At 39.2% G+C, this 15412-nt stretch overlaps 1 protein-coding gene across 2 annotated transcripts in view; it reads right to left on the minus strand.

Annotated features, from left to right (window-relative positions):
- pard3ba (par-3 family cell polarity regulator beta a) overlaps positions 1 to 15412 on the minus strand; it is a 464804-nt gene that overhangs the window by 236738 nt on the left and 212654 nt on the right. For both annotated transcript variants that reach the window (XM_061985093.1, XM_061985094.1), the window contains 2 exons: positions 14943 to 15022; positions 8860 to 8904 (listed from right to left, as the gene is read on the minus strand). In XM_061985093.1, the coding sequence (XP_061841077.1) occupies positions 8860 to 8904; positions 14943 to 15022 (125 nt within the window). The remainder of the gene's footprint in view (positions 1 to 8859; positions 8905 to 14942; positions 15023 to 15412) is intronic.

Genomic DNA, 15412 nt, shown 5'->3' on the forward strand with positions numbered 1-15412 from the left:
ACTAGATTTACATGCCTTCATCCACACTGTCTATGCGGTGAAATGGGCTCCAGTTCTGTAGATAATGTCACACCAAGAGGAAGAAGGGGTGACATCATACTTGCCAACCCTCCCGGATTTTCCGGGAGACTCCCGAAATTCGGCGCCTCTCCCGAAAACCTCCCAGGACAAATTTTCTCCCGAAAATCTCCCGAAATTCAGGCGGAGCTGGAGGCCACGCCCCCTCCAGCTCCATGCGGACCTGAGTGACGTGTCGACAGCCTGTTTTCACATCCGCTTTCCCACAATATAAACAGCGTGCCTGCCCAATCACGCTTTAACTGTAGAATGATCGAGGGCGAGTTCTTGGTTTCTTATGTGGGTTTATTGTTAGGCAGTTTCATTAACGTCCTTCCAGCGCGGTAACAACACACAACAACAGCAGTCACATTTTCATCTACCGTAAAGCAGTTTGTCTGCCGTAAACAGCAATGTTGTGACACTCTTAAACAGGACAATACTGCCATCTACTGTACATGCACATGTGACAATAACATCGAGGGCTTTTAGAGAGTGCAGTGCACAACTGCGCACACAACAAGGAGACGAAGCAGAATGCATCATCAGAGAGGGTGTTCAACATGGTTAGAAAAATAGTGACAAAGAATAGAACAAGGATGGACAATTCAACCCTTAACTCAACAATGAGTAGATGAGTGTTATGTGTGTGTATATGTGTAAATAAATGAACACTGAAATTCAAGTATTTCTCTTATATATATATATATATATATATATATATATATATATATATATATATATATATATATATCATAAAATAAATAAATATATATATATATATATATATATATATATATATATATATATATATATATATATATATATATATATATATATATATAGCTAGAATTCACTGAAAGTCAAGTATTTCTTATATCTATATATATGAAATACTTGACTTGGTGAATTCTAGCTGTAAATATACTCCTCCCCTCTTAACCACGTCCCAACCACGCCCCCGCCCCAACCCCGACCACGCCCTCCCACCCCACCCCACCTGGGTGACATATCGAGTCTGACGATGGAAAGGGGGCGTTCCAAGTGCAGTTAGTTATCTACCGATTATTCAAAAGCGAAATGATACTATTGGAAATAAATTAATTCACAGGAGCACAAAATACATGAAGACATGTTGTTAGTGAACCTTCGGTCATCTGGATGCTTTGGGTCCTTTAAGGAAGACACAGGGTTCGTAGACCTTTTCCATGGCCAAATTCAAGCACTTTTTAAGGACATTCAAGATACATTTTCCAGTTTTTCCAGTACCCTTCAAAAGGCGAAAACCAGTGTGAATCGATCCATAGCCTTGTTGTTTGAGGTCACCAAATGCTGTCTGTAGGAAAAATACGGAACATCTGTGTTTGCAAACGTGTCTCCATTTGTGTTGTTTTTCAAATTTCTTGTTTTTTTTCTCACTTACAGCACTCAATGACATCGAACAGCACAGATTGATTCACACCATATTTGTGCTTATAATCTGCATAATGTAATATAAACACACACACCCTCAAAATGTCAATTTCACTCATTTATTAACAAAACTGTTCCAGATTAATATAAGGATAATAAATTAAAGGAAAATATTTTGTTTGTTTCACAACACCTCAGTCACCTGCCATTAAGCACATCCAGCCTTATAACTGTGGCTATGATAACAAATGAACAAAAAGACAAAAGTAAACTTTTTGCTTTCACTGAGGTAGCCAGACAAGTTAAGCAGACAACAAAAATAATAGAGCAAGAAATGCATACAACCATGTTGTTTAAAAACTACAAAATCATTCATATTAACTCAGCTCTAAGTTGTGAAAAAGGTTACAAATTATACATTACATGACCTTCACAGTACAAACAAGTCCAATAGTGGACTACCGTATTTTTCGCACTATAAGGCGCACCTTCAACGAATGGCCTATTTTAAAACTTTGTTCATATATAAGGCGCACCGCATTATTAAGCGCACCGCATTATAAGGCGCATAGAATAGACACTACAGTAGAGGCTGGGGTTAAGCTATGCATCCCGTAGTTGCAAAACCTGTTGTGGCTCAATATTGGTCCATATATAAGGCGCACCGGATTATAAGGCGCACTGTCAGCTTTTGAGAAAATTGGAGGTTTTTAGGTGCGCCTTATAGTGCGGAAAATACGTTAATAATTTATATCCAATGTTCATTAAAACGACAACCTCCCGGCACGATAGACCGATGCACCGATGCACGGCTGTCCTCTTGGGGGCGACACAGAGCATGTAAGATCAAGCGTGTAGCTTTCATTTGTAAGGAAACGTATTTGACTTTTCTCCATTTTTATAATTTGCTTATTGAGTCAGACTGCCGAGAAATATGATGAACATTTCCAATCATTTACCGTATTTTTCAGAGTATAAGTCACACCAGAGTATAAGTCGCACCTGCCGAAAATGCATAATAAAGATGGAAAAAAACATATATAAGTCGCATTTTTTGGGGAAATTTATTTGATAAAACCCAACACCAAGAATAGACATTTGAAAGGCAATTTAAAATAAATAAAGAATAGTGAACAACAGGCTGAATAAGTGTACGTTATATGAGGCATAAATAACCAACTGAGAACGTGCCTGGTATGTTAACGTAACATATTATGGTAAGAGTCATTCAAATAACTATAACATATAGAACATGCTATACGTTTACCAAACAATCTGTCACTCCTAATCGCTAAATCCCATGAAATCTTATACGTCTAGCCTCTTACGTGAATGAGATAAATAATATTATTTGATATTTTTCGGAGTATAAGTCGCTCCGGAATATAAGTCGCATCGGCCGAAAATGCATAATAAAGAAGGAAAAAAACATAAGTCGCACTGGAGTCGCAGTTTTTGGGGAAATTTATTTGATAAAACCCAACACCAAAAATAGACATTTGAAAGGCAATTTAAAATAAATAAAGAATAGTGAACAACAGGCTGAATAAGTGTATGTTATATGAGGCATAAATAACCAACTGAGAACGTTCCTGGTATGTTAACATAACATATTATGTTAAGAGTCATTCAAATAACTATAACATATAGAACATGCTATACGTTTACCAAACAATCTGTCACTCCTAATCGCTAAATCCCATGAAATCTTATACGTCTAGTCTCTTACGTGAATGAGCTAAATAATACTATTTGATATTTTACGGTAATGTGTTAATAATTTCACACTTAAGTCGCTCCTGAGTAAAAGTCGGACCCCCGGCCAAACTATGAAAAAAAACTGCGACTTATAGTCCGAAAAATACGGTACAAGCACGTCACCCAAAATCCAAGCATTTTTCAAACTTTGAAAACACAACATTAAAATCCAAGCATTTTCAAGCGCCCGTACGAACCCTGAAGACATCAATATGTTGAAACAGACAAAATGAGGGTACACCTCAGTGATGATAGTGACCATCTAAAAAATGTTTTAATTATTAGACACAGCAGTGATTAATACACCTAATGGGGACTGTTATGTGCATATGCTGGCATCAAGCTAACAAAGCTGCTTATGTCTGTCTTGCCTCTTGCCTGTCAAAGCAATTCCATTCCAAGATAAGGCCAATCCAAGGTGCACTCCAATGAAAGAATAATCAGTGGTCACTCTTCACTGCCCATCGCTCATCTAACACACTTGAATCCTGCATCAGAGCCTGGAGGAGCTGCTGTGGCTATAATTCAGTTTTGCTTTTAAGATATATGAGGGTATGGGGACATATGTGCCGCGTGTATGCAGCCTCTGACCAGATGGATGGCTTTAATAACCGCCGGGGACTTAGAAGGCCATTTCATAATTACCCATGCCTCTACTGGATTACCATAACACAGTGGTAAGGGTAGTGGAGCATGGATTGGTGTGGGTTGTGTGTCATTTGTAAATACATGACCAATAAGAAGGGAATGTGCACATGTGATGGGAATGCAATCGGAAGACATACAGAGCACACCTTTACTCTACCTTCACTACTATTGAGCCTGCAGCTGGATATACATACAAAACCCAAAACCAGTGAAGATGGTACGTTGTGTAAATCGTAAATAAAAACAGAATACAATGATTTGCAAATCCCTTTTCAACTTATATTCAATTGAATAGACTGCAAAGACAATATATTTAACGTTCGAACTGGTAAACTTTTGTTATTTTTTGCAAATATTAGCTCATTAGGAATTTGATGCCTGTGACATGTTTCAAAAAAGCTGGCACAAGTGGCAAAAAAGGGCTGAGAAAGTTGAGAAATGCTCATCAAACACTTATTTGGAACATCTGACAACTGAACAGGCTAATTGGGAACAGGTGGGTGCCATGATTGGGTACAAAAGCAGCGTCCATGAAATGCTCAGTCATTCACAAACAAGGATGGGGCGAGGGTCACCACTTTGTCAACAAATGCGTGAGCAAATTGTTGAACAGTTTAAAAACAACATTAGCTATTGCAGGAATTTAGGGATTTCACCATCTCCGGTCCGTAATATCATCAAAAGGTTCCGAAAATCTGGAGAAAACCAATATTGAATGCCCGTGACATTCGATCCCTGCACTGCGTCAAAAAGCAACATCAATGTGTAAAGGATATCACCACATGGGTTCAGGAACACTTCAGAAAACCACTGTCAGTCCCATTAGCTGCGGAAGCTAACTCTCCAATCAGCTAACCAGACTCAATAAGTCCACGGTAATGTTTTAGATTAATTTACGAAACTGAAACCGTACAAAAATAAAAAGATAGGATAGGTCTTTATTGTCATTGCACAAGTACAACAAAACTTTGTTTTCAGCACAAACCCGTTCAAGATTAGACAAACAAACAGCGTACAGGGTTACAGAATAGGAACGCCGATGGGTCCCTACAAGGCGCCCCGTAAAAGATGGGAAAACGGTAAACGCTGGGGGAGGATGAGTAAAAAAATACAATCTAGACTGGGTTTCTAAGGGGGCCCAGTCTGGAGTGGGAAAAAACCTCCATAGCAAAGCACATACACATATTACAACGTATATCTCGCGATATCTAGCAACAGAGGGGAGTTTGGTTCTTGACATCACATGGACAAAGATAAGACCTTCTGGAGGAAAGTTCTGTGGTCAGATGAAACAAACATTTAGTTGTTTGGCCACAATACCCAGCAATATGTTTGGAGGAGAAAAGGTGAGGCCTTTAAACCCCGGAACACCATTCCTACCATCAAGCATGGTGGGGTGGTAGTATGTTTTGCTGCCAATGGAACTGGTGCTTTACAGAGAGTAAATGGGACAATGAAAAAGGAGGATTACCTCCAAATTCTTCAGGACAACCTAAAATCATCAGCTTGGAGGTTGGGTCTTGGGCGCAGTTTGGTGTTCCAACAGGACAATGACCCCAAACACACGTCAAAAGTGGTAAAGGAATGGCTAAATCAGGCTAGAATTAAGAATTTTAGAATGGCCTTCCCAAAGTCCTGACTTAAACGTGTGGACAATGCTGAAGAAACAAGTCCATGTCAGAAAACCAACACATTTAGCTGAACTGCACCAATTTTGTCAAGAGGAGTGGTCATAAATTCAACCAGAAGCTTGTGGATGGCTACCAAAAGCACCTTATTGCAGTGAAACTTGCCAAGGGACAGTGCTGTATGTATACTTTTGGTCACATTTTCAGTAGACTCATAATAAATTCATAAAAGAACCAAATTTCATGAATGTTTTTTTATGTCCAACAAGTATGTGCTCCAATCACTCTATCACAAAAAACATAAGAGTTGTAGAAATGATTGGAAACTCAAGACAGCCATGACATTATGTTCTTTACAAGTGTATGTAAACTTTTGACCACGACTGGATTCGCTCCCAGGCAAGTTGTAAGAGAGCTGGGAAAGGAGCTACTCTGTGCCAGAGCCAACATGCTGGAGGAAGTCCCACAAGCCTAGAGCATGTTTATCATCATAACATAATGCAAGAACTGATCCAGCGGGGGAAGGGATCACCAAGAGGCAATCGGATACATTTGGAATTCAGAGAAAAATAGGCAACGGGCCATGCAAAAGAGAGCAGGAGACCAAATAATCAAGAGAAGGGTTGGTGGGAGCTGCGAAAGATGGAAGTGGAAAAAGGCAAGCAAAAAAAGCTCAGACCTCTATTGAAGACAGAGTCATAAGACCAAGGAATCAAGTGTAAAGAACGAGGGAGTGAGAGGAAAAAGAGGAGTGGAGCACTCTCGCCAGAGAGGAAAAGAAGGTTTTAGCCAGATTAAAGAAGCCAGGCAGGCCTCTTAAGACCATCCATCTAATGAAATATGTCAAAGCCCATAAAGAAACACTGAGGCCATTTAAGAGCCAGGGCGGGGTGGGGGGGTGCAGCACAGGAAGCCAGCCCGATGTGCCTTGTCAGCAAAAAATGAAAAACACGCAAAAGCACTGTCAATACGCATTAGCAAAGACGTCAGCGGGGAGACGAGAGGAAAACAACATCAGTGGAATGCAGCAGAGCAGAAATAGATCTCCTTATTTATCGTGGGTCGCCGGGTTACAGGCGGTGATCAGAAATTCCAGGAAAATCTTTGCGGCAAAGCAGGTGGGAGGGGCGGGGTGAGGAAGGGGAGAAGGAAGAGGAGGCGGTGAAGCCACTGGAAGTGCGGAGTGAGAGGCGGTCGAGGTCAGTGACAGAGCTGGGTCAGTCTTGTTGTTTTGCTTGCAGCACTAAAACACAACAATCAAGCCTGATATAATAACACATATGTTAAGAAAACCACCACACTTAAGTTTCAAACTAGGGTTGTTTCAGTCACGGTTTTTACGCCGTTAATTCCAATATTGCGACCCCCGAACGGGACAAGCGGTAGGATCTTCCATGATTGAGATCGGATGATACCGATCGCTAGGGATGATGTTTGATAAGAAATGATCGAGTTCGAGCCCATTATCGAATCCTCTTATCGAACCGATTCCTTATCGATTCTCTTATCGAATCCAGATAGGTTGTTGTATATGGAAAAAAACACAATATTTGGTTTAAAAAAAGCTCCCTTTTATTTTATAAGAAAAAAAAAAAAAAAAAAAAATATTGACTGTTTTTACCCAAAGTACGTATATTAAGTGGGATTTTTGCAAAAAAAAATATATATATACAGTAACACAAAAACAACCTGTTTCTGTGATCACTATAGGTGTATAAATAATAATATAGTGTTAAAAAAAAATCTGTCCCTTGGGCACAAAATTTAAAATAATACAGCTCTCCAAAAAGTGCACTTCTGCTGCTATTGGAACATACTAACTACACACACAGGCAGACAGCTAACAAATAATCCAAGACGTCTAATAAAGTTCCAAAGCAGATTAATCCATTAAGGCTCTTTATTGTTGTTGATCTTGCTTTGTCTTTTCCTATCTTTATTTTTGTCTTGCACTGGACTGTTATTATTTTTTTTTTTAAACTGAAATACACACAATGACAAATGTATAAGCTATGTGATTCAATTAACATACTGAAATGTAATACACAATATGTAAATATTAGCTTCACACAAATATACAGTACTATCATCAAACAAATACTTCTGAGTGTTGAAACTATTTCGATGGTGGAAATACACGACTGGCAGCCATTTTAAGTCCTCAAAACATCCATTGAAACAGTGCACAAAAATCGTTTTTCAATAAATATCTTAGTATCAAATTTAACCACTTTCCACCTTAGTATTGAGTTACAGTACATAAACAAGTTAAACAGTTTACTTACAGACTTATCTTTTCCAAGGCTTGTAAGAGCTAACGCAACTTGTCTACTTCTCAATTGTCTCATGAACTGAACTGACAGTCGCCAACCCGGAAGTGCCCAAACTAATGACGTGTAGTATTTTCATATAGTCTACAATCAAATGGGCATAACATTACAGGAAATGCCCTGTGGGACGGGATTTGTTCCCAGGGATTCGAATAAATAACCAACTCTTTTTCTTTACTATAGTGGCCTCGATAACGGGAACTGGTTCTCAAAAAGGCGTAGTTGGGGGAGCGGGGCGTGGTTGGGGGCGTGGTTAAGAGGGGAGGAGTATATTTACAGCTAGAATTCACCAAGTCAAGTATTTCATATATATATATATATATATATATATATATATATATATATATATATATATATACAAGAAATACTTGACTTTCAGTGAATTCTAGCTATAAATAAATAAAAATATATATATATATATATATAAAATAAATACTTGAATTTCAGTGTTCATTTATTTACACATTATTACACATTTATTTACACATATACACACACATAACACTCATCTACTCATTGTTGAGTTAAGGGTTGAATTGTCCATCCTTGTTCTATTCTCTGTCATTATTTTTCTAACCATGCTGAACACCCTCTCTGATGATGCATTGCTGTGTGGCACGCACAAAAGTGCTTTCATTAAATGCACTAGATGGCAGTATTGTCCTGTTTAAGAGTGTCACAACATTGCTGTTTACGGCAGACGAACAGCTTTACGGTGGACGAAAACGTGACTGCTGTTGTTGTGTGTTGTTGCCGCGCTGGGAGGACGTTAATGAAACTGCCTAACAATAAACCCACATAAGAAACCAAGAACTCGTCCTCCATCATTCTACAGTTATAACGTGATTGGGCAGGTACGCTGTTTATATTGTGGGAAAGCGGACTCAGGTCCACGCCTGAATTTCGGAAGATTTTGGGGAGAAAATTTGTCCCGGGAGGTTTTCAGGAGAGGCGCTGAATTTCGGGAGTCTCCCGGAAAATCCGTGAGGGTTGGCAAGTATGCTTGAAATGCATCTGCGACTCACCGTTTGTATGTCCGACCAGCGATCTCACGTTGCTCTCGTCCGCCACTGCAACACAGGAAAAAGCATCTGTTAGTACCAGAAAGGACAAAAAGCTAATACAGGGACAAACAGTGATATTGTGATGATGGAAGGAGACAGGCACTGGGAGAAATAATACCAAAAAGTAAAAAAAAAAAAGAAGGGAGACTGCTGCCGCCCAGCCAAACACCTCATTTAGCTCAACATGATTGCAGCTGGCCAGCGCAGGCAGCACGCCGGGAGACAATAATAGGTTTTCATCAGGCTGCTCTTTCGCTTAAATAATCATTTTCATTTTTTATGAGGTCAATCTTCCCATATAGGCCAGACGAGTGAGGAACAAGACACACTGAAGAAGCTGCGATGACAGTGGGATTTGGCCATAGGGGTGGGGCCATAACTGGGGATGTATATATATTGTTATTGATACGGATACCAATATCGACATGCATCGGTACCCTTATCGGTACTGTATGCAATTGCTGGACAAATAACCATTTTCATTAGCACAAGAGGTTGTAAACCAGCAACATCGTGTAGCAGCTCACAGCAGTCTTTTGTCAACACCGGATTTTTAAGTCTTAAACATGTCAACTAAGTTTGCAGTGCAAAGTGCAATGCAGTTACAGTTGTGGTCAAAAGTTGACATACACTTGTATTGAGTTTCTAATCATTTATACAACTCTTATTTCTATGTGATAGAGTGATTGGAGCACATACTTGTTGGTCACAATAAAACATTCATGAAGTTTGGTTCTTTTATGAATTTATTATGGGTCTACTGAACATGTGACCAAATCTTATCTAGAGAAGCCTTAAGGTGTCGCTTCTGGAGCAAATCCTGCTAATTTCTAGACATACAAGTATTATCAAGTAAAATCAACTAGCTGCATGGGGAGAAAAAACAACTAAAATCTTTTTCGTATTTATTATATTTTGTCAGCTCTTTTTTGCAGTGTTTGCACCGCCAGAAGCCGGGATTTCATATTGAATTTCTAGAAATGTCTCTAGTTTTAAGAGCTATTTACTTATTTTTAATGATTAACTTTATGTAATAATCTTTAATTCTAGCATAAATAATTGCATTTAGGCTATTATTGTTTAAAAAAGTTACAATTCAGAAAACTATTCAAATAAGATATTTTGGTTTTCCCCACATAGAAAACTTTGTTTAAAGATTCTCCAACATACTGATGATGTTTAATAATTCTTGATTTCAGAATAAAATATGTATTTCTATCTTAAAATCCTGCTAATTTGCCACTTGGCAATATTTAACATTTTATTTCTAGCATGTTCCTATTTACTTATTTTTAATGATTGACTTTACACATAAGCTGAATTCTAGCATGAATTATTATATTTTGTCTATTCTAGTTTAAAAAATCGAGAAAATAACTATTGAAATAATATATTTAGGTTTTTTTCCACATGAAAAATGTTTAAAAATGATATCTTAAAAGTCCTGCTAATTTCTAGATACACAAATCTTAATATAGGATGTCTTATCAAGTAAAATTAACTAACCGCATGGACAGATAATTTCACTATTTTTTAGTTGGTTTTTTTACCTGAAATCTAATATTTCTATCTTATATTGTCAGCTCTTTTGTTTTTGCAGTGTTTGCATTGCAAAATATAATTTGCCACAAGCCGGGATTTCAAATTTAATTTAATAATTTTTAATTCTAGCATAAATAATTGCATTTTGGCTATTATTGTTGAAAAAAGCTACAATTCAGAAAACTGTAACATATGTTGTTTTTTTAAAATCCTGCTAATTTCTAGACATACAAGTAGAGATGTCCGATAATATCGGCCAGCCGATATTATCGGCCGATAAATGCTTTAAAATGTAATATCGGGAAATATCGGTATCGTTTTTTTTGTTATCGGTATCGGTGTTTTTATATTTTAGTTATTAGTTTTTTTTTGTATTAAATCAAAATAAAAAACACAAGATACACTTACAATTAATAAACCTTCCTCACCCATTCACACAAAAGGGTTGTTTCTTTCTGTTATTAATATTCTGGTTTCTACATTATATATCAATATATATCAATACAGTCTGCAAGGGATACAGTCCGTAAGCACACATGATTGTGTGTGCTGCTGGTCCACTAATAGTACTAACCTTTAACAGTTGATTTGACTCATTTTCATTAATTACTAATTTCTATGTAACTGTTTTTATATTGTTTTACTTTCTTTTTTATTCAATTTTTTTTTTTTAATGCATTTATCTTATTTTATTTTTTTATTATTTTGAAAAAGGACCTTATCTTCACCATACCTGGTTGTCCAAATTAGGCATAATATAGTGTTAATTCCACGGCTGTATATATCGGTTGATATCGGTATCGGTAATTAAAGGTTTGGTCAATATCGGAATATCGGATATCGGCAAAAAGCCATTATCGGACATCCCTACATACAAGTATTATCAAGTAAAATCAACTAGCTGCATGGAAAAATATTTTCCCTATAATATTTTATTTATTTATTACATTTTGTCAGCTTTTTTTGCAGTGTGTGTATGGGTAGGCGATGTTGACTTTAGGGTAGGATGGGGAGTCGTGTCTATTGGAGCCCAGAATTTGGCGCAACACCCCTGGCCACAGTGCAAAAAAAAACAACCTAAAAAAACATCTTATGCAGCACCATTAATGGCCTGTGCAGCTGAGGTGTGCAGGTTGTGTTAGGTATTCCACTACTCATCTTGCATGGTGTGTGCATCCTCATAAGTATGTACTTAAGCTCCAGTCAATAGACTGTTTGCTGGAGGTATCCAAGGTCAACAGAGGGTGCTCACCTGCTTTGGTCAAGTGGCGTTTAATAAAAGCCGACCTGCACTGCGGCGGTGATAAAGCTCAGATACATGAGACTGTAAAGCCTGACACAAGGTGCACGCTCTGTTCACATGAGCGGCGGTATCAGACAGGACGCAATAGAGACCAATAGAAGTGGAGAGATAACACGGAGGAAATGTAAACAGATTGAGATGGGGGATGGCCGACGATTGAGAAGAGAGGGCTGAGCGCGGCGAGCCCTCGGTGGGCCAGAACACAGGGAGTGCGGCCAGACCACCCTTGTCCATAATGAAAGCCAATCAGCTGGGATGGCAGAGGCGTTTGCTGCAGGAAGAAAGCCAATCCGCTGAACCTAATGAACCGGGATTGGAAATCAGAAGCACGGGGAGATAGAGAGACAGAGACAACAGCAGATTTGTTGGCTTCCACACTGAGCAAGGCCTGTGAGCGAGGGGGGGGATAAATAAAATAAACATGGCTGACACAAAAGGGAACATGCATTTAAGGGAAAAAAAAAAGTTAAAAACAAGAAGAAAAGCATCAAGAACAGAGCAGGGGGTTCATTTCAGGTTAATACAAGGAAATAAGCCTTTCGCCACACACTAACACACACACACACACACACACACACACACACACACACACACACACACACACACACACACGCACACACACATATATACTGGTTATCATTTGGAATGGGGACCAAGTATTTTTTTAAATTTTTTTTTTTGTCATAAAAAATACAATCATGTGTGCTTACGGACTGTATCCCTGCAGACTGTATTGATATATATTGATATATAATGTAGGAACCAGAATATTAATAACAGAAAGAAACAACCCTTTTGTGTGAATGAGTGTGAATGAGTGTAAATGGGGGAGGGAGGTTTTTTTTGGGTTGGTGCACTAATTGTAAGTGTATCTTGTGTTTTTTATGTTGATTTAATAAAAAATAAAAAATAAAATATATATATTTTTTTTTTAATTTCTTGTGCGGCCGGTACCAATCGACCCACGGACCGGTACCGGGCTGTGGACCAGTGGTTGGGGACCACTGCTTTAGGGGACCTGTTTTTTTGTCCCCATACCGTCAGAGGTCCCCTAAAGGTGACTGTGTAAACCAGTGACGTGCGGTCACCTGCCATCATGGAAAGAAAAAAAATGTAAAAAGAAAAAAAAAAAATTAAATTGTTATATGTATTCAGTGATTATATTATAAAGTTATTTTCCATTTAACTTCACCAGTTTTAGATTATTTTTATTCAAAATCGCTGAATTTTCACATTTGCCGTTCAAATACTGAGAAGAGACTTGCTGTGATCAGCAGCCAGTTGAGGCACGTCACTCAATTGTGCCTCACCATGGATTGCGGACTCGGCTAACTGCTGGCCTGCTGTGCAGTGAGACCGTATTGCTATATGAACTATATTATACATTTCCATAGTTTAGTTAGCTAAGGTATATAATGTACAGTGTACTTTGTCAACAACTGTATGTGTGTGAAGTATTTCTTGTGCTGAGCAATCATAAAACTGCTGCAAAGACGCACTGTGTGAAGCTCGCAGTAATCCCGCCTCCTGGTGCCGGTTAATGCACCCCCGCCGCAGAATGCACCCCCCGACGGGAGCGCCACACCAACCAAAGCCCACACCCAAACCCTCCACGTGCAAGACCGAATCCACCCAAAAAAAGTCACTTAACAAGAAGCCAAAAAGTGCAAAAACAACAATGCTCGCGCCGGAGGAGCCGTGAACGACTGCAGGGACACAACATTAGGTACACCTGCAGAATGCAGCACGGATTTCATATTTCATTCATTCACAACTCCTCCAACACGAACACCACTGTTCCCGCACTTATAAGTAAAGGTAAGACCATAATAAAGTTTTTTTAATTAAATGTGCTTTTTTGTGTGCTACAGTTTGCATGTGTAAAGTTAAAGTTTAGTTAAAGTACCAATGATTTTCACACACACACTAGGTGTGGTGAAATGTGTCCTCTGCATTTGACCCATCCCCTTGATCACCCCCTGGGAGGTGAGGGGAGCAGTGGGCAGCAGCGGCGCCGCGCCTGGGAATAATTTTTGGTGATTTAACCCCCAATTCCAACCCTTGATGCTGAGTGCCAAGCAGGGAAGAATGCTGGTATGAGCTTTTAAACATAACCCGTTAACTGCTGCCAATCAAATGGTGAATAAGATACTCTTTAGGGTTCATATGTTTGTAAATCTGACTGTGATGAAGTCAGTGCCTCACCAGCCATCAACCTCACCTCACGTCACTGATGTAAACAGAGCGATGTCCCCATTAAGTAAGCATTGCCAGAACACACACACACACACATACATACTGGTTATCATTTGGAATGGGGACCAAGTTTTTGATCATCACTTGTGGGGACCACCCTTTCTACAGGATGTGGAGGCATAAAAAAAATGGTGTAAAATGGCCACTGCCCAGTTAGCTCATACACGTCTTTAAATCTCTGGATTGATGAAGTAATGTGCTGATCATTCTTACTGAGGACCCTGGGGAAAAAGAGTTAATATGATTGGCAACACTAAATTGGCCCGAGTGTGTGAATGTGAGAGTGAATGTTGTCTGTCTATCTGTGTTGGCCCTGTTTAAATAATTTTGCATAATTCACACAAATTTGTACGTGACTACTGAGGACATTTAAAAAAAAAAAAAGTTCAAATTAAATATGACATGATCCTCAGAATACAGCACTACAGTTGTCCTCTTATAGGAAGCTTCCCCACTTAAATGTACCAGCTGCTGTGCAAATGTCTCACACTCAAACTAACCAGTAAACATGTTTTATGGGCCAAAGCTTAAAAATCACTTAGGCATCTTCAGAATGGATCTGACTATCATTTAAAAAGGTTTCCCTTTAGGGGACCTGTTGTTTTATCCCCATACCGTCAGAGGTCCCCTAAAGGTGACTGTGTAAACAGAGCGATGTCCCCATTAAGTAAGCATTGCCAGAACACACACACACACACACACACACACACACACGCACACGCACACGCACACACACACACATCAGAGATTGGAAACCCTGCGCCTTCTATTCATGTGCGTGCACAAACACCCTGAGTGTTCATCAGGTTTGCTGGAAAGCCTCTGGGTTTAGCAGTTCAGGAGGTCAGACCTCTCCAGGTAGGGGATAAAAGGAGGCGTCTGCTTTGCCCAACAAAGACGTGCACTTGATACGGATTGCGACCGCAGGTGTGTGTGAGCTCACCCAGATCCATGCTTTTGGACGCCCTGCTGCGGGGCACGTCGTCGTCGTGGTTGTACACCTGGCTGTCCGTCGGACCCTTCCTGCAAAATAGGTGAGCGTGCACAACTTTCTTCGAGAGGAAATTGGACAAGTAACATGTACGGCCACTCACACAAAACATTCCATTATGAACCGAGTAAAAAATGACATGTCATGTCCACTAAAAAGGCATTCAGATTGATTCTTCCCAGTTTTTTCCTCTGCAACTACAGATAAGGCTGCTAATGGCCCTCGATGCCACTGTTTTTCAACCTTTTCTGAGCCAAAGCACATTTTTTTCTTTGAAAAAATCTCAAGGCACACCAACAGCAGAAAACATTAAAAAATGAAACTCAGCAGCCGATATTGACAATAAAAAGTGGTTCTCGCAATTATTGGATATTAATTCGAACCATAACCAACCATGCATCATTATAACTCTTGTCTCAAAG

This window comes from Nerophis lumbriciformis, linkage group LG23 (assembly GCF_033978685.3).
Source record: "Nerophis lumbriciformis linkage group LG23, RoL_Nlum_v2.1, whole genome shotgun sequence".
NCBI lineage: Eukaryota > Metazoa > Chordata > Actinopteri > Syngnathiformes > Syngnathidae > Nerophis > Nerophis lumbriciformis.